Source organism: Anopheles arabiensis, chromosome 3, assembly GCF_016920715.1.
Source record: "Anopheles arabiensis isolate DONGOLA chromosome 3, AaraD3, whole genome shotgun sequence".
NCBI lineage: Eukaryota > Metazoa > Arthropoda > Insecta > Diptera > Culicidae > Anopheles > Anopheles arabiensis.
Window position 1 is genome coordinate 90,536,454 of NC_053518.1, and position 17,378 is coordinate 90,553,831.

At 48.4% G+C, this 17,378-nt stretch overlaps 5 protein-coding genes across 6 annotated transcripts; 2 read left to right on the forward strand and 3 right to left on the reverse strand.

Moving 5' to 3' along the window:
- The first annotated feature begins 325 nt into the window (after positions 1-325).
- On the forward strand, positions 326-2,316 carry LOC120902453. Its single transcript, XM_040311206.1, has 2 exons — positions 326-1,662; positions 1,747-2,316. The coding sequence occupies exons 1-2, from the start codon at positions 418-420 to the stop codon at positions 2,272-2,274; spliced, it is 1,773 nt and encodes a 590-aa protein (XP_040167140.1). The 5' UTR covers positions 326-417; the 3' UTR covers positions 2,275-2,316.
- On the reverse strand, positions 2,313-6,229 carry LOC120902455 (protein DDI1 homolog 1). Its single transcript, XM_040311208.1, has 3 exons — positions 5,377-6,229; positions 3,489-4,421; positions 2,313-3,412 (listed from the first exon to the last, which is right to left on the reverse strand). The coding sequence occupies exons 1-3, from the start codon at positions 5,693-5,695 to the stop codon at positions 3,105-3,107; spliced, it is 1,560 nt and encodes a 519-aa protein (XP_040167142.1). The 5' UTR covers positions 5,696-6,229; the 3' UTR covers positions 2,313-3,104.
- Positions 6,230-7,194: 965 nt separating this feature from the next.
- On the forward strand, positions 7,195-8,375 carry LOC120903579 (copper transport protein ATOX1). Its single transcript, XM_040313099.1, has 3 exons — positions 7,195-7,577; positions 7,821-7,899; positions 7,992-8,375. Exons 1-3 carry the CDS (start codon positions 7,575-7,577, stop codon positions 8,123-8,125), a joined length of 216 nt encoding a protein of 71 aa, XP_040169033.1. The 5' UTR covers positions 7,195-7,574; the 3' UTR covers positions 8,126-8,375.
- On the reverse strand, positions 8,236-10,117 carry LOC120903578 (POC1 centriolar protein homolog). The gene is made up of 3 exons (XM_040313098.1): positions 9,136-10,117; positions 8,814-9,071; positions 8,236-8,665 (listed from the first exon to the last, which is right to left on the reverse strand). Exons 1-3 carry the CDS (start codon positions 10,000-10,002, stop codon positions 8,402-8,404), a joined length of 1,389 nt encoding a protein of 462 aa, XP_040169032.1. The 5' UTR covers positions 10,003-10,117; the 3' UTR covers positions 8,236-8,401.
- A 538-nt stretch (positions 10,118-10,655) lies between these two features.
- LOC120900998 (39S ribosomal protein L21, mitochondrial) lies at positions 10,656-11,737 on the reverse strand. 2 transcript variants are annotated; one of them, XM_040308664.1, is made up of 4 exons: positions 11,664-11,737; positions 11,530-11,588; positions 11,321-11,461; positions 10,656-11,257 (listed from the first exon to the last, which is right to left on the reverse strand). In XM_040308664.1, exons 3-4 carry the CDS (start codon positions 11,376-11,378, stop codon positions 10,719-10,721), a joined length of 597 nt encoding a protein of 198 aa, XP_040164598.1. In that variant the 5' UTR covers positions 11,379-11,461; positions 11,530-11,588; positions 11,664-11,737; the 3' UTR covers positions 10,656-10,718. The 2 variants fall into 2 exon arrangements, with proteins under 2 accessions (XP_040164598.1, XP_040164599.1); XM_040308665.1 differs by lacking the exon at positions 11,664-11,737 and having other exon boundaries at positions 11,530-11,657.
- Positions 11,738-17,378: the final 5,641 nt, after the last annotated feature.

A 17,378-nucleotide genomic window follows, 5' to 3' on the forward strand; every position in this document is an offset into this window, starting at 1 on the left:
TTGTCTCCCTCTAATTGCAGCTGCGTTTGACAGCAAACATAAATCGCGAACAAGGTGTGTACACATTTCTAAATATCTTGATTGGGATAGCGGTTTAACCTGGCCGTTGATGTAGTGGCAAAACAACTTGCAATGCTTCAACTGTGTCGAATGATTGTGATCTGTAAATTTATTTTTTGGAAGAAATTGAATGAGCCCATGTTCGATATCAGGAACGTACACACATGTCTCTTTCATAGCACCACGAGACATACAGATTGTAACAATGATGTAGCAACCTTGAGCATGCAATTTTTAATATCACGTATGGACATGCTTCATTAGAACATGGCATTTGTCTTACGAACGTCGTTCAGAGCAGATCGATCAGAGTATTGATCCTAGAAACTGTGTGAAACAGGGAAACCCCATCGAGAAATGAGAACGACAAGGCAAACGGGAAAAGCACCTAGCGACCATGGACGTATTACGGCGAGAAAGAGGCAAGTTCGTGCGGAAAAACAATCGAATCAAAAGGAAAACAAACCGCCATCTTTGGACAACATCCTCGAAGCACGGAGGCAAATACCTAGCGCTCCATTAACTGTAGTAAGCGAGAGGAACGACAAGAAGGCTGCACATCCTCTCGACCAGGTAACGGTTACGGGTAATGTACGAACTGGACAGGCCCGGGAAGAGGTTACCGGAGACGCATATGGGGACGACTTACTGCAGAGCTATGGGTCTCTCGAATCCCTGGCGGTACTGGATGGTTGTCTGGATGTATTTTTATGTGCAAAGGAGGTAAGGCAAGCTACTCACCCACCCGATGAGTCAACCGCGCACCAGCCCTCGGCGGAAGCTGGCAGCAGACCACAGATGGAAGATTTACTCCCGCACTCTGCACAGGGCTCCTCCCTTGATGATTGTTTGGAGGAGTTGGAGTACGAGGAAGTGGCCTGCTACGAGGCGCAAGCAAACAGCAGTACTGCCTCCAAAAGCTGCGCAGTGCCCAGTTTAGTAGCCGAGATCCTGGAACGTGCCGAGGATGACACGAAAAGCAGTTCGGAAGCATCGAGCATTTCCTGCCACAATTCGCCAGCGATAGGTGCCATCTTCAAACGCAGCAAATTATCCCCCCACGAGCTCCAACCTAAACCGGTCAGTTGCCATGGCAACTTAAAGCTTCACCGCTTTATGATGTGCGAATGGTTCTACAGCCACATCGATGCGGCACTGTTCGCGGAGGAGCACAGCAGAAGCGTGGATTTTGGCACACTGCTAAGGCAGCACTATCCGGCACTGCACCGCTGTTCACTGCAGCGTCCGCAATGGAACCACATTCGCAAAGAGTTCGGAAAGGTGGCGCGAGTTCGTCGCCTGTCGCCCGCTTTTCTACTGCAGGAACGCATCACGCTGGAACGGCGCCGCGAGAAGGTGCGCTTTCTGATGGAAAATCCAATGATTGAATACCTGGACGACGACATACCGTCGACCATTCCGAGCCGGATCGAGGTGGGCAGCAAGGTGCGGGCGGCACTGCTCTCTCCGAACTACGGCTCCTTTCCGGGGGTAGTAATCGGCATAGAAAATCAAGACATTCCCATGTTTCGCGTGCGGTTTACAATCGATGGCAATGATCACGAGCAACTGCTGCCCGACTATCGCGTTGCTCTTGACCAGGTAGGGTTAAATGAACGTTTTTCTTTCTTATTTAATTTTCGAACAATCAAATCTATTCGCATTTACCTCTTTCCATTCCCCAAGTCGCCACCCAGTCCGGAGCAGTCGGATGTGCTATCGGTGTCGGCAAAACACCTCAGGCAGGTAGCCGCACTGAACGATTGTGTGGACGAAAAGCGGCGCTTACTGTACGAGTTGGAAAACATTCGACTCAACACCGAAGCACGCCGTGCGATGGGACGGCTCAATGCGGAACGGGACCAGCAGCAGGGCCAGCGCTACGAGCAGATCCTCCGGAAGCTACTCGACCTCAATCGTACGCTACTGCAGCTGTCGAAAAACGTTGCGACCGAATACGAGCAGAACATGTCCGAACCGCTGACGACGAGCGAAACTTCAATCGTGGAGGCGTATGTCGTTGAGGTGGTGAACCAACTGATCGAAGACTGTAGCAAGTTGGATCAGTTTCACAAGAACCCCGAGGCAGACCGGTTATGGAAGGAAGCGTTGGAGCGCTTAGGCAATAATCCGGAATATTTGAAGCAGTTCGGACATTACCTTGCTTCCCGCATCGGCAACAAGTTTGATCCGCAGGCGTATCGAAAGCAGTGATTGTTGTTTTAGATATAAATTTTAAACCTCCACTTGTCTTCATCTTTCGAGCAATGTTCTAGCAGTTTTTATTAATATGTATCACTTATCTAGTAGACAAAATTCGTTAAACCCTTAAGCCCACCGAAAGGAGGAGAGAATTTGAGTAGAGGGAAGAAAGTAGCATAGAAAAACGGCAAACAAAGCGAAACATTACGAGGTATCAATGGGGCGGAAGGAGTAGACACACACACACAGCAATGTTCCTTGCCCATGGAAATTAATTCAGTCCAACGGCTCTCGATTGCATGCACTCGTCATTGTCGTCGATGCCAAGACAATTTTGAGCAAAATAAATTTGATCACCATCTCCCGGATGAAGTGGAGAGCGAAAACATAATATAATCATTGTGCAATAAACCAACCTTTACACTATAATAGTCTACTAATCAAGAAAATGATCTCACCATTAAACCCTCTCCCTCTCTCTTTGTTTGCGATATGCCAAATGCAAGCACTGTGTCTTGGGCAAGAAGTTTATGCTGCAAAAGGACTCATTTCACGGTGTGGCGATGGTGGCCATCGCGAAGGGAAAATCACAAAACACAGACAAGTTAAGAGCGCGCGCATAAGCACACATAGACGCAACACGTCCAATCAACCTGAGGTGCACGACGGATTTGGGTGCATAAAGAGACAAAAACGGTTAAAAGACGGTTTGCACCTTTCTTCCGTCATCTGTGTGTGAGGGTGTTCCGGGCGCTTGCCGGCAGTGCGCGAGATCTCTTCACTCCTACCTACGCTTCTGTGTACCGCTTGTACCTCCTTGTTTTCGCGACGTCCTGGCGGTATTATCCCAATTTCGCAAACAGCCCCGAGGTGGCCTGCGTTTTGTCCCCGTTCGCTGCCCGCAGCTCGTCAATCACCATCTGCCGCTTGAAGCCCATCGATTCCAGCTCGACGACGTCCATCTCGGTGAAGCGATCGGTCGGCAACAGTGTCAGCGGTGGCTCCTCCTCGTCCTGCTGCATCGGTTCCGGTCCCGTCGAGGGTGGCGTGGTCGTCGTGGCCGGTGTTGGGTCGGCAGCCGTCGTCGTCGTCGTGGTAGTCGCTGCCGCTGTGCTACTGCTGCCACTGCTGCCAGCGCCACTCGTCGTAGCTGCGTGTGGGAAAAAGGGCATGTGTTAGAGAGGGTTAAGTTCAACTGTAAACTTCCCACTGGTTGCTCACTTTACCTTGATCGCTTTGGCTCTTGCTGAGCGCTTCCTTGATCGCAAGCTCTTCCGCCAGCTTGGCCGATTCGGCCAGCGCACGCTTTTCCTCCTCCGGGCTGCCCGTCAGCCGGGCACACTCGGGCAGATCGCCTTCGGCCAAAAACGGTGTCTCCGTGCCGGTGGTGCCAATGCGCAGCACGTTGTTCTTGAGGTCAATGTTGCACTGGTGGCGCTTAAGCATGTCCAGCCCGAGCAGCATATCCATCGGTTGCTCCTCCAGCACGGAAAAGCTGGACGTGAGAAAATCCTTCTCGATCTGTATCTGCACCATGTGGATGCGGCCAATAATGCGCTGCACGCCGACGCCCTTCGCTATGCCGGCCCATCTCGTGTCGACCAGGCGCATTATGTTGCAGCGCTCGGCCGCCGCCGCACTCATAATCGTGGCCTGGGCGCCCGAATCGATGAACGCCTTTACCGGGTGCCCATTTACCTTGCAGTTGATGTACAGCATCACGACCGTGCCGAACGTTTCCGGGTTGTACTCCATCGCCGCCTCCATATTTGCTTCGATGTTTTTCTGCTTGATCTCCTCCGCGATCAGGCGCTGCGCCTCCGCATCGAACGGGCTGGCCTGCAGTATCCGGAGCCGCTGCTGCTGCTTCTCCATGCGCTCGGCAATCTGCTTCCGCAGGACGGTGGCGAACGTTTCCAGGTTGCCGGACAGTAGCGCCTCGGCCAGGCGCGGATTGTTCTGCTTCAGCAAGGCCAGCTGGTCCGGTTTGGAGAGGAACATTTCCCGCACGACGGCCGGATCGTCCTCCAGGCCGACGGACGGCGAGGGACGGTTCAGGCCGCTGGAGGAAGCATTGCCACCGTTGCCACCGGCACCCGCACGGATCGAGGTAGGTACTTGTATCGAGCTAAAGTCCAGATTGGCCAACACTGCCGGTTCTGTGGAGGAGGGGAGGGGAGGGGAGAGCAGAAAAGGACAGACGTGAATATAATTAAACATTGGGGTGATTTGTCGTGCGTTTGAACAAAGGGCAACAAAAACGAGGATGCTTTCTTTGTGCCCTTTGTGGCTTGTTTTCCTCGATAGTGGCATGAGTCAATACATTTCCCCCGCGAAAGAAATTAATTCACATTCGCATGAATCCAACGGCCCAGATGGTTGAAATCTGTACGCGTACGACGCAAACCGAAACCGAGATCATCGTCCTGTCTCCGCTACGTCGGTCTCTCTACCTGTGTGTGCGCCGAAGGAAGCGGCGGCACGCGGGCGTGCGCGTTCGCGCGCGCGCTCGCTCTATTTTCTGAGGTCATCTTTCGCGCGAAAATGGCAAAGCGACGCAAACAGCACGGCTACTGTTGTGCTGAGCGTTCGCTGCTTGCCCGTGCATGCCGATGCAGTTCATTGCACTTTCTCCCTGTTCTCCCTCACAGCGTGCTTGAGTGTGTGAGTGTGTAAAACGTAGGATACATAGGAGTAAGGGGGTGGGAGAGGCTTTGGGCGCGCAATCGTCGTGCTGCATCCGCTCTCGTAGTTGTTTGTTGACGCGCGTAATTTTCGCATTTTTCTGTTACTGCAAACCCCGAAACAACCGATGATCCGCCGGTGGAAACGGTGGAAGAACAGTTTTGCAATCTTCTGTCCTTCCTGCGTGGGTTGTTTATTTACTAGATGGAAACATGTGGCCCATTTATCCAGAGAGTGCATTCACACGCGATGGGCAGAGATTTAAATTTGGAAATGCGATTGCTTTCGGGCATGACACTAAAAAAGGAAATTCATGGGAGTGTTTTTTCCTTCCCTCTTCTTTGGGAAGGTCACCCGACCAGAAGCGAAAGGAAATGGAATCGATCGAATGCGTTGTTAATGAGTTGGCAAATTTGCAAATGAGCTTACCACCACCCTCCAGTGTGGACGGTCCGGTCGGCAGCATTGGACGGGCCCGGGCGGCCGAAGACCCGGTCGCTGCCCCGGCCGGCTGCGAGACGGAGGTCTTGTGCAGCAGCAACATATCGCCATCCTTCACGTCGTAGTGTGTGAGCGTTTGTTTGGGGTCCACCAGCATCCGCTGCTTGGCCGACAGCCCGAGCTCCATGTGGGCCGGTATGTTGAACTCCATCCGGCACAGGGCGATCAGATTTTCCAGCTCCATATCGTCGGCCACCTCGAACGTGGATATGTCCGAGGAGCTGGCGTCCATCACGGTGATACGCATGGTGTTGTGTGGTGGTGCAGGGGGGAAGTTTACTGATACGAATAAGGGCAGGAGGGTAGGTGCTCGTAACGCTAACCACTTTCTACCACGGAACTTCACTTAATGCGCTGGGCTGGGCAACACACCACTTTTTTATGCGATACGAAGGGCATTCAGCGTTGTCGGCACGGGCGAAAACAAACTAAACCGGAACAAACTTTATTTCACCGAAGCGGGGAGACACCGAAAACACACCGACGAAGATCTTTGTTTGTTGTGCAGCGACACAATCGCGATATGACAACGCAATCAACAAGCTCCGACACGCACGAACGGGAATGTTTCGGTTGGTCGTTGAATCTGTTCTGCGTTCGATCTGCGATCTGGCGTTCGATCACCTGTACGAGAGAAGCTGTTGCAATAAGCAGTTTGAACGAAGAAATTTTAAACAATCCACAAGCGAATCTAATAAAAGAAATGCCGGAGATGGTTCGGGAAAACAGACAGCCTCACAACAGCGGCTGAGTGGGTGTCGCGCTGTATCTAAACCTTGGTTGCCCTGTTGTCAAATCGTTTCAGTCCAAGGTGGATTAAAGAGATTTGTGAGGTGGAAACAAGGTGGATTTAAAAATATCAGGTGGTGGACTCTAGTGCATTTTGACAATTCGTCACTTGACGTAAGATCCCCAGGATTCAAACTTTGTTTACATTTATTAAATTTGTTCATATAATTTATCTACCCCATTTTTTCGATTAAATATTAATAAAAATATTTTGGATAATTATTTTGGACTTCGCGAGTTCTTATTTAACATTAAAACATGGATTAAAGTGTGTTATTTTGTGTTATTCCGTGAATTTATTCTATAATTCATTGTGTTTTCGACATTTTTGATGATAAAAATTAAGAAAGCATTATTTTTTTTCAATTTTCACATTAATTCCTCATTATTTACGAGCCGCATGGACAATTTACGTGAGATTAGAACTCTCACTCACATGATTTTACATTTCATGCATAAAAAAATCATCAAATCTTTTGTTAATATATTTCATTTTTTCGATAAAATCAATAGAAACACAAAATTGCACGTAGTAACAAAGAAATCTGTTCTATTTGCTAAGCTTTGTGTGCGGAAACCAATGGTTAACGGTTTTAAAATGACGTAAAGTCCCTCAACTATGGCGACCCCCCAAAGGCCCTAATCCACCACCTGATATAATTAATCCACCTTGGGTGGAAAAGGGCCTTTGGGGGGTCGCCATAGTTGAGGGATTTAACGATTTTACACACTTCAATGTAAGTTTTAATGTTAAATAAGAACTCGCAAATTACAAAATATATTTTGAAAGCATATTTAATCTGAAAAATGTGGAAGATACATAATGAACAAATTGAATTAATGTTGCCAACGTTTGAATCCTAGGGACCTTACGTCAAGTGACGAATTGTCAAAATGCTCTAGATTCCACCACCTAATATGTTTAATCCACCTTGGGCCTGCACCAACGCACACAATCAAACAGCATCATCCGTGGCCGATTGGTGTGCCAAGAACGCAAACAAACTCGGACTGGCTATTTCTTGTGCGTCCCAAGCTTTCCCCATTTTGAGACCGTGCTATTTACTGTTCTGTATCGGTTCGAGCACGTAAGCACGCTCTTTGGATCCTCGTCCGAGCCACGACACAATATTATTAGCAACACTTGTGTGACGTGCCCGCTGTGTACTGGATTGCTCTTCTCACTATTGCAACGCTGCAACGGGTTTAAAGTGCACCGATCCGATACGCGATTTGCTTCACAGATACTCTTTGCTTTCGCTTGGACAGACACACGGACATATTAAATAATTGTCTCTATTGAAACTCCCTTTCAACGGCCAAGCGACACGAACATAATGGTAAGTGGACGTCCATTCAGATCGCGGCAGATTAGATTATACGGCCCATTCCGGCAATCTCTGTACTTGCCCATCGGAACCACTTCCTTACATCGCGTGGTATCGATGTAACTCCCTGCTACGGTGTCATTGTGCGATAAGAATGCTCAGCAGCATGAACACCCGATCCCGATTGATTGATCATTTTACAGATGGACGCAACGGAATTGTAACTTAACAAACTTTTAACCCTTTCCTTTGCAGACTGTTCACGAATTTAATGTCGAAATGACCTGCACCGGTTGCTCGGGTGCCGTCGAGCGGGTGCTCGGCAAGCTGAAAGGTAAGCAAATAGCCAACAGTTGGCATCGGTTACCCTTGGATACCAGTATCGTGATGCATTGAATCGGTTGGATTTTCTTTTCTTTTTTGCAGAAAAAGTGGAAAAGGTTGAAATCGATTTGGACAACAAAAAGGTTTTTGTAACATCGTCGCTGACCGCGGACGAGCTGCTGGAAACGATCAAGAAAACGGGAAAGGAAACAAGCTATGTGGGGGTGAAAAATTAAGCATGCTCAAGGCAAGGATGGCAGTGCTAGGCTGGGACGTGCAAACACCTTTGCTTTGAACGAAACGAGCACGCGAAGATATTACCGATAAGAGAGCCATCAGCCACACATTCGCTGGAGAGACCTCTTTTGTGTTTAAAAATATGTTTTTATGTTTTGTTTACTATACTGCAACGATATATTATAAAGGGAGTATCAAAATAAGCGAATAACGACTGAGGAAAATAAAATATGAAAATAAACGATTAAAGTCGAACCTTCTTCCTCGATTCTGGTTTACGATCGTTCGAGTAGAATGTCTTCGAGTAAGGATATTCTTCGCTGAAAACTGTCCATCCTTCGGCAGATACTGTTCAACGAGACGATCACGTGCTCTTCGAAATCAGCCCGATTGTATGTGGACAACCTGGGCACTTGACGCGGCACTGTCGAAGTTCGTGCCGGCGAAGGGCGCTGCTTTCCGGTGAAACTCACACTCAATCCGGCCGCTTCAGATGGATCGTTTTTGGGAGAGTGTTTATTCAGTTTGATTATGATTTCCTTTGATGATAAGGTAAGAGCAAGTTAAAGCGAAACAAGAAGTAAAAATTCAATCCCCCACTGATTCCCTCCAAAGTTCCCCCACTGATGGCATAAATTAATGGAAGATCTTAAGCCTAACGCATGAAGAAGGAAACTAATCGCTAACCTCGACGGCGTCCGATATTTTGAAATTTTCCGTCTTTGTCGCATCGACAAAGATGCTCGTATCGGGCAGGTTTTCCTTGTTGCAGCTGTACGCGGATTCGTCGTCGTCATCGGCATGTGCTTCGCTCACGTCGCGATTGAAGCTGAGCTTTCGCTGGTCACTGGCTGCCGGATGTGTACTCTCGCAGCTACTGCCTTCTGGCGTGTACAGTGAGTTTTGTGCCGAGTCATTATCCAGATTTGCCTTCCAAAGCATTACCTAAATGGAAAGCGATGTAGAATATTCCAGCGTTGGCTCAATCAACCGTTGGGATTCAACTTACATGACAATCATCACTTCCGGTCGCAAACAGCTGTCCATCTTTCGAAAATTTCACCGTCGTGACGGGACCTCGATGGCCAGTGAGTGTGAATATTTGTCGGCCTTCGAGCAGATCGATGATTTTGGTAACACCATCGTCACTGCCCGTTATGAGATAGTTGCCGGACGGATGGAAATCGAGCGAATTTACCGGCCCATCGTATATGCGGTAGTACTGGATCAATTTCCTTATGTTTATGTCGAAGATCTTTACCCGGCAGTTGTCCAGAGCGATCGCCACCAGGGTACTGTCCGGATGCCAGGCCACCTTACAGCCTGCCCCCTTCTGATCGTAGAAGCTGTGCACACACTGCCCGGTCGCCGGATCAAACAGCTTCAGCGTGCGATCGTCGCCGCAGGAGGCGATCAGTTTACCGTTCGGCGAAAACCGTGCGCACCGCACCCAGTTTGTATGACCGGTGAAGGAGGACAGAAACTGCTTGCGGGACACCTTCCACAGCTTGACCGTTTTGTCGTCGGAAGCGGTGAGCAGCTTCTTGCCGGTCGGATCGAAATCCACCGAGCGTACGTTCGACGTGTGGCCCCGGAACTCGTCACTGTTGCCCAGCATCGAGGGGACCCAAATCTTTACCGACCGGTCCTTGGAGACGGTCGATATGATGCGACCGTCCGGGGACCAGCACACATCGTTCACAACGTCCGTGTGTGCCTCGAATCGCATGCAGCGTACCTGTTCGTTGTTGGTCCAAACGATTGCGGAGTGGTCGGTGGAGCTGGTCACAAAACGCGTCCCTTCCGGGTTGAACGAGAGGCCGGTCAGCTTTCCCCGATGGCCCTTCAGGTGGCGTTGCAGCACGGGGTCCATCATTTTCGATCAATTTCTGCTCTTTTCGCGGGAGGCGATAGTGAACAATGGCAGGAAAGTTTTGTCAGTAGGCGCTACAAAATAAAACCGTTCGTTCCGGCAAGCCGTTTGCTTTGAAGTTTTGACAGGTCGGTCGGGATGACAGCAGCTGCTGGTTTGAAAGTGTTCAAGCTGGCTTGAGCAGGATTGAGATGTTCTAAAACGGAATGCGTGTTTTGATCAATCGTAATTTCACTATTATGAAGTGGATTTACGTAAATTACATACTGAAACATAAATATCATCATTTGAAACCTAATATCAGATGGATATTATAGCCAATTCTCAGTCGTCTTGATACAATCAATTCGTATCGATTCGTTGCGAACCACCCTGTGTGTAATAATTCAATGGAAAGACGTTTAGAACAAGTCGTGGCTGCATGGAGTTTGCAGAAATGAGCGTGTTTTTCTTTTTTGATCAAAGGAAATCAGCTTTATTCCTTGATTGATTTATAAAGAGTTTAATTATTTGTGAACAATGTGTATTTGCACAAAGTGCATTTGCTCAACGAATGTTCTTTGCGATTACCAGATAGTGCTGTTGGCGATACCTTCTTGTTGGCTAGATTGTTCCACTGAAACTAATTTCCCAAAACGTTAAGTAAGTAAAGCATATTTTGTAATAGTTTGGTGATCTATTTATTAACTGCATATGAGCCCCTTTGCAAAGCTTTCAAGCTAGAAAAACCGTTCCTCCCCAGCGGCTTCCGCACTCGCCGAATCGCTCAGCTTTCGCTTAATGTCGATCGAGTTGATGCGAATCATCGTTTGCGGCGTGCGGTAGAAATTGATACGCGTGTACTGCTTTCGGCGCTTCTTGCGGAAGTGTGTGCGTGTGTGGGAGAGCGTCTTCTCGATGATGGTAGCCTGCACATCGACCAGACCGGGTGTCAGCAGGGGACGGCCGATCAGCGAAAAGTCCTTGCTACCCGCTAGCAGCACCTTATCCAGCCGCAAACGATCGCCACCCTCCGGTGGCCAGTAGCCTTCAACGACGATAATATCACCTGAAGTGATTTTGAACTGCTTGCCGCACAGCTGCACCACCGCAAACAGTCGCCCTTCGGATCCCGTCTCTAGCTGCTTGTTTACGGTCTCAAGTGTGCTTTTGGTGTCGGCGAGCGGAGCTACAGCGCTGGAGCTGCTCCATCGATGGTTTGCAAATGCGGCGGACGGGTTACTCCACCTTGAGGTAAGTGGTACAATTTTAAGGGGTTCTGAAAAGTAGAGTGTAATGATTTATGCTGACTCGTCCTGTAGTTGGGGTGGTAGATGTTTACCGATCAGTGTGTTTAGTGTTGAGGGTTTCAGCAACCCGGCTAGTTGACGAAGAAACATTGCGGAAGTGTTTTGTTCCCTTCTTTACGGTCTGTTTGGTTCCGGCACACTCCGGATCAGCTTTCGGCCCGGTATTACTGCACCTACAAGGACGTAAACAATTATTGGAACCGGCAAGCAAACCACATGCGGTAGATGTTGTGCACATTACCCTTGTTGGATCCGCTTAATCTTGATGTAGTTCTAAGAAAGCAATATCCACTCCACTTCCTAGGGAGGAAACGAAATAACAAATTGAATTTATTGGCTTTTCTTAAATTGTTTTTTGGAGCACGATAAAGGCACCCGCAGATATTTAGTTGATTTTGTAACCACGAGCAATCTGTCATCGACATCGGCAGAGATGACAGTAATGACAGATGGAAGATTTGTTTGTTGTTGTTTTTCGATATTCAAAAAAACAGTTTTTATGCTTTTGGGAATCAAATATTCTTTTCGAATTGATTCAAGATATTACAGATTAAAAATCTAAATTAAAAAAAAATGTGGAAAAACGTCCCAACTATAAAGCACATATTCAATAGTTGGCAGAGAATCGAAGTTCAACCATTAAGCTCAGAATGTATAAGATTTTGCAATCTTTCTTTAGTTATTTCCATTCCCCGACACTACATGACGCAAATTATGAAACAAAGTTGCAGTATTTCGCCACCCACACAGTGGATTCCGCACCAAAACGGACGCATTTTCTTTTATTAATTTAGCACACGCCCCGACACCGGAGACAAAACGTTCGGATGCCCACTGCTAAATTCGCACAATGAAGTGGCACATTTTTACCCTTCAAAATCCGGCAAAGACTAATTCCCAAACCAGAATTTTCTTCAAAAATTAAACAATTCATTAGAATCTTTTGTACGCCGGCGAACGAACGGCGGTGTACGTAACGATGTACCTCCCAATCCCGAAAGCTCATGTCCAGATTTGTCGCTCTGCTTTGTGGGTGGCTGAGGAGCAGAAATCGTTGTGGTTTTCAGTGTGTGTCCACTGTGGACACACTGTTGAGTAAACAAAAGAAAGGTATCTGCTGCTGCTGCTGCCCACGAGATTCTTGTGCTGTTTGTGTAGCAAGCGAATGTACGTTTGAAATTTTAAAAGCGATTTCTGTCTCGCTTGCTGAACACTGAAGTAGTGAACGTTTTGCCTCCCAAATCATAAAGAAACAAACACAAAAAATGCATTGGAAAAAAGAATGGCCAAAACTCTTCGAGCTCGCGTTTTTTGTTTGCGCGCTTAGACAAAACCGTTCACGCAGTGGCAGGCGAGCAAAGCACAATGACACGCGACCGGATCGCAGTTGGCGCGCGCGTACTACGCTGCTCTTGCGCGCCAAGTTCAAACCGTCAGTTTGCGCGGGCGGAACGAGCGTGCCACGGTTTGTGGTCTTTATTTACATTGCTCTACAATTGTCATCATAAATTACCCTTTGTTTGGAGGGATCTCCCATGCTCGGTAGTCTCGTAAAAGGAAGCGGAATGTGCGGCCAACTGGCGTTGAATGGTGTTGAATGTTACTTTGTGTAAGCTTTCAACCGGGGCGCTTTTTAGACGGTTCGGTATGTTCTGGTCGTTCTGGGAGTACCAGTCGCCACGGTTGTAGATTCACGGATTGTAAAAAAACGACGACGCCGAAGGGTGTTGAAACTCTTTTTTGCAACATTTTCTTTGTTTCGATCGATCGAGAACGGGTTTTTAAATTGACTTTTGAAATGCCTAAGCGACGTGTCATGTTGTGCGCGGAATTGCTTTTCAAAAAAGCTTAAATTGCTTCGTACACTTAACACACACTCACTCACTCACATCACCCTGTGTCTCTACCAAATCTACCAGTAAATCTGTACTACCAATCGTGTCTTAATTGTACAAAATGATGATTTTACAACGAACTATTAGCGAAGCGTGGGCACCGTACCTTCGATGATGTGACACTGTTAGCACTGATCACCCGCTCTATGCAATTGACCACAGGGGGCGGATTTTTTTGCCAACTCCTACCATTCCATGCCGTGTGATGTCCACCGCCACAATCGGCCAGGCAGAAGCATCGTTACTGTTCGCGAGCGTGATTTATGGCGGGTGACGAACAAACCGTCACAACCGTGCTCCATGATTAAGGCGGAAGAAAGACATAAAACAGCCATCCTCTCACCCGCGTTCCGACTTCTTCCGGCAAGGACGGCCGGTGTGCGGAACGGGAACGGGTACCCTAGAGATTATGATTTGCTCACTTCATCAGCTTTAATTTGACAAACGGGCCGAGGATCAGCTGGACGCTAATGAAGATTTATTTACAAGCGACGCCCGACGCCCCAGAGTCGGGCGAGCGAGTCCCTGCTGTGGCTGTGCGATCGCTACCTAGCTTGCGGAACGTCCAGTGGTGGCTTCGGTCTAGGTTTCTTCTCCCTCCGGTGTGCCAATATTCGCCTTCACCCCGTGCTGATAGCTCCAAAGGGTGCTCCTCCTCGAGTGGCGTTTTGAGCGTATAAAATAACAGCGCCGTTTGGTGTGGGCGCCTATAGCTGTCGTAAATATCTCGCACAACTCTCGCCCTGCTCTCCGAGGTGTCATCGGGCTTGTTGCAGAGGTTGTTAGAATGATTTAGCTACCAGGCACAAGAAGCTTAGCAGCCGGGTCCCGTAGGCAGAACGGCAATTTGCCACAGCTGCACACCCCCCTTGGTAGTGTCGCAAGAGTGGTTTTACTGGTGGGCTTTACTAATTACTGCCGAGTACGAGTATGACCTAACCCAAGCTCCCCCGCTAAGACAAGGGCAGACTTGTATGCAAAGCCGTGAATGACTTACCGGGCGAACACGTCTCACACTTGACAGGTCCGTCTAGAGGACGGTTCCTTTATTTCCCACCAAATCTCACCAAAAACCGTTCTTTCCTCCGGCATCGATAATTTCCCACAAACCCATTCCCCCATTCCAGCGATTGGTGCTCATTCGGCAGCCATAAATAAACAGCGGTAAAGTGTTTTCTGCCTCTCAACGCGTGGGATGAACACCCTTCCACACCGTGCTTCTCGCAACGGTCTTCTGTGGCCCCCGGTGTGTGTCAGCCGTCCAATTCCATAGATGGCAGTTAATCGCTGCCGCTTGTCCACCGGGAGCAGGTTCGTCTCTTGCTGTTCTGCGGCACTGTTGTATCTCATTGTCCTTGCCTGTGTGTATATGCCCGCAATTCTACCAGTGAAGACACAAAGGACGCATCATCGATGAAGAAACGCTCGCATCTTTCCCAAAAACGGACTAGCGAGATGATCGAGGTGTGTGATGCATTCGTGTGCAGCTCGTTACGGACGATTTGCATTTTCGGTGCACAATTACAACACCTTGCCCCTGGAAGATCGTGCGGTTCATCATTCGCAAGATATAAAGAAAGGCATCAACAAATACTTGAAGCCTTTACCACCACCGTGCTGTGTCCCGGACTGCTGGTGGGCGTGATTCTCACCATATATACACCGTGGACAGCAAGAAGACGGTAAGAGGCGGGGTGTAAAAAAGGAGTTTTTATTGTCCTTAATTTTAACATGCGCCTTTTTACGTGCCATTTGTTTTCGATTATTAATTTCCACTGCGCAGCAGACCGAACCTGATGAGGGGTCGCGGTCACTTTGGCTCTGCGGACGACTTTGTATTGTGGCGATATCCAGTGTTTAAAAATTAACCAGCAAATTAGGTTACCTTTTTGTGCGGTTCTGCTTTCTCGACGTCGGTTTAGTTGAATCAGGTGAAATCCTGTTTTTTATAGTAAGACCACGTTTTAGTGGCACAGTGGAGACACACTGGGGGTAAAGAGAGTACTAGCCAACCAACTTTCACCTTGAAGAGTGATCTTCATTTGGCATTAAGCCATAATATTAATATTGAGCCGACCGGGCCTTGCACACTCATTGCACACAAACCAACAGCCGAAGTGCAGAATGCTGCCGATGCAGCTCAATCGCGTCCATACGCTGCTTTATTTGATGTCTGCATTTGGAAGATTCCGCCGTACAGTCGCGTGGGAATTCGTGACCTATAATGAAGTCCACTAAAGCAAAGCTCCGTAGGTTGGTAAGCAAGAATTATACAGCCGTGTGTAAAAATAATAACGAACCAAACGATTGCAGTTAAGAGCACGTACAGTGGTAATTCCAGTCCTGGTGTTGGTTGCCTGTCGCCTGCAACTTACAATCAGTGTGTACTAGCTGATCGAGCAAAAGCATGTCCATCCGTGCCTCACTGGAGCAATCCGAGGCAAAGACATCGATATAACAAGATGCATAAAGCCGTGCTAAAGTTGGGCTGCTGCACCAAGTCTGTAATTAATATTACAAGTACATAGCTCCCCGCCCTTTAGCCATGTGTTGCAAGCAGCACTGTGGTCATTATAAATCGACCATCCGGGGTGACACGGGGACTTGCTATACCTGCTCGTTTGCCACTGATTATGTCATTTCGGTGCATACGCGATCGCGATCTTGCGCGTGCACCACACTCGCTCGCTCGCCCGATAATGAAGGTAATAACAATAATAAACCGGACAAAATCAAGCGTGTCCAAGCTGCGATCCCCGGAGGGCACAAATGGTACCGGGCACCAGGCGGGAAACCTTCTGACCTAACGGTCCCAGCAACGCAGACACCAGCAGCAGGCCTCAGAAGCGGATCGTAATTTATTTCAATTAATTTTAATGCTAATTTAGATTAGAGTTGGCGCATAAATTAACACCGCTCACATGATTATGGGGCGAGTGCACGCGGTCCAGACCGACATCGCGGTCCAAAACTGTCTGATCCGGTTTTTTTGTTGTGTTGCCTCTGTCCGCTTGTTACAGTTTCTGGTGCTGGTGGATCGATGCCTTTACTGATGTCGTTTGGAGTCGAGGATCGAATACTGTGGTTGGGTTTTTTTGTTGGGGTGGCGCCAAAAGAGAGTTGAGATTTGATCGTGCTGGGTACTGGCCGGAACTGATTCCAGTAGCTGTAGTGTGTTGTATGAGGTGGTGGGCGATGTCTATTGCCGATCAATCATGTCACACTACTTCGGGATACTAGATATACGAGGGGGAGATACAGTATTGCTGCAATGCTGCTCGTTAAGTAGTCCGAGTGAAGTATGCAGGTGATCAAGTCGCATATCGATAGTGCATGCGCTATTTCGCTTGTAATTGTCGATTCTGCAAGTTTCCTTGTACGAGTAAAGAAGTATTGAAAGACACGCCATGTTTAGGGACTGCATACCCGGTGGTGTCTAATGATATGCAAGCGCAAGCGTAAATGGAATTGTCCACATTTTCCACCGATGAGCTTTAACCAATCTCCTCCCCTTCCGGGGATGGCCGGTCGGTGTTTGTTCTTAACAAGCGTTGCAAGGATGATGTCAAAACACAAAACCCGAAGCGCTCCCGCCTGTGCCATCGATTGCAATGATTGCGGGTAATGATTTATGAACTTAATCCCCACTGAACGCCCAAAGTGGGAACGATCGCGCAAAACGAACGACTACCTCTGCAGGTAGGCACGCAACACCTTGTACTGCACGCAGCGCAAAACAGCAACGCAGAGAGGCAGACGACCACCCAATCGCTCATTTATGGCTTCATTCGATCGTTTGTTCTTGGTTGCACAATTAAGTGAGCGCGTCCATCCTTGGCTGCCGGTGCACTAAGATGGTCATTATTATCGGATTAAGGCTTAGGCCTAGCGTGTGTGTATTGATTATCCGGGAAAATGTTTCGCAGGGAAATTGAACGAGCGTGTGTGTGGTGTGTGATGGTCCCCAACCGTTCCTCTTAGTGTGTGTGTGTGTGTGTGTGTGTTGCCTGTGCTTGCCCAAAATTATGGACCGAGGGAAGGATAAATTTGGTATTAGCCCCAAAACGGGAGCATCGATGAGAGAGTTGCCCAGGTTGGGATGATTCCAAAAATGGGCGACGCGGATGTGGAACATTGTGCTTCTGCGAGAAGAATCGACCCTCCTGGAGGTACTGGTTGGATGGTCGATGCCGAA

Excerpts from the sequence above, each read along its gene's own strand:
- LOC120900998 (XM_040308664.1), bottom strand. The coding sequence starts at position 11,378 with ATGTTTCTTCGTCAACTAGCCGGGTTGCTGAAACCCTCAACACTAAAC. Across the intron at positions 11,258-11,320 it reads AACACTAAACACACTGATCG|AACCCCTTAAAATTGTACCA; the intron begins GTAAACATCTAC and ends TCTACTTTTCAG.
- LOC120903579 (XM_040313099.1), top strand. Across the intron at positions 7,900-7,991 it reads GGTGCTCGGCAAGCTGAAAG|AAAAAGTGGAAAAGGTTGAA; the intron begins GTAAGCAAATAG and ends TCTTTTTTGCAG.
- LOC120902455 (XM_040311208.1), bottom strand. The coding sequence starts at position 5,695 with ATGCGTATCACCGTGATGGACGCCAGCTCCTCGGACATATCCACGTTC. Across the intron at positions 4,422-5,376 it reads GTCCACACTGGAGGGTGGTG|AACCGGCAGTGTTGGCCAAT; the intron begins GTAAGCTCATTT and ends CCTCCTCCACAG. Across the intron at positions 3,413-3,488 it reads CAAGAGCCAAAGCGATCAAG|CTACGACGAGTGGCGCTGGC; the intron begins GTAAAGTGAGCA and ends TCCCACACGCAG.
- LOC120902453 (XM_040311206.1), top strand. The coding sequence starts at position 418 with ATGAGAACGACAAGGCAAACGGGAAAAGCACCTAGCGACCATGGACGT. Across the intron at positions 1,663-1,746 it reads ATCGCGTTGCTCTTGACCAG|TCGCCACCCAGTCCGGAGCA; the intron begins GTAGGGTTAAAT and ends CCATTCCCCAAG.
- LOC120903578 (XM_040313098.1), bottom strand. The coding sequence starts at position 10,002 with ATGATGGACCCCGTGCTGCAACGCCACCTGAAGGGCCATCGGGGAAAG. Across the intron at positions 9,072-9,135 it reads CCGGAAGTGATGATTGTCAT|GTAATGCTTTGGAAGGCAAA; the intron begins GTAAGTTGAATC and ends CTTTCCATTTAG. Across the intron at positions 8,666-8,813 it reads AAATATCGGACGCCGTCGAG|GAAATCATAATCAAACTGAA; the intron begins GTTAGCGATTAG and ends TTATCATCAAAG.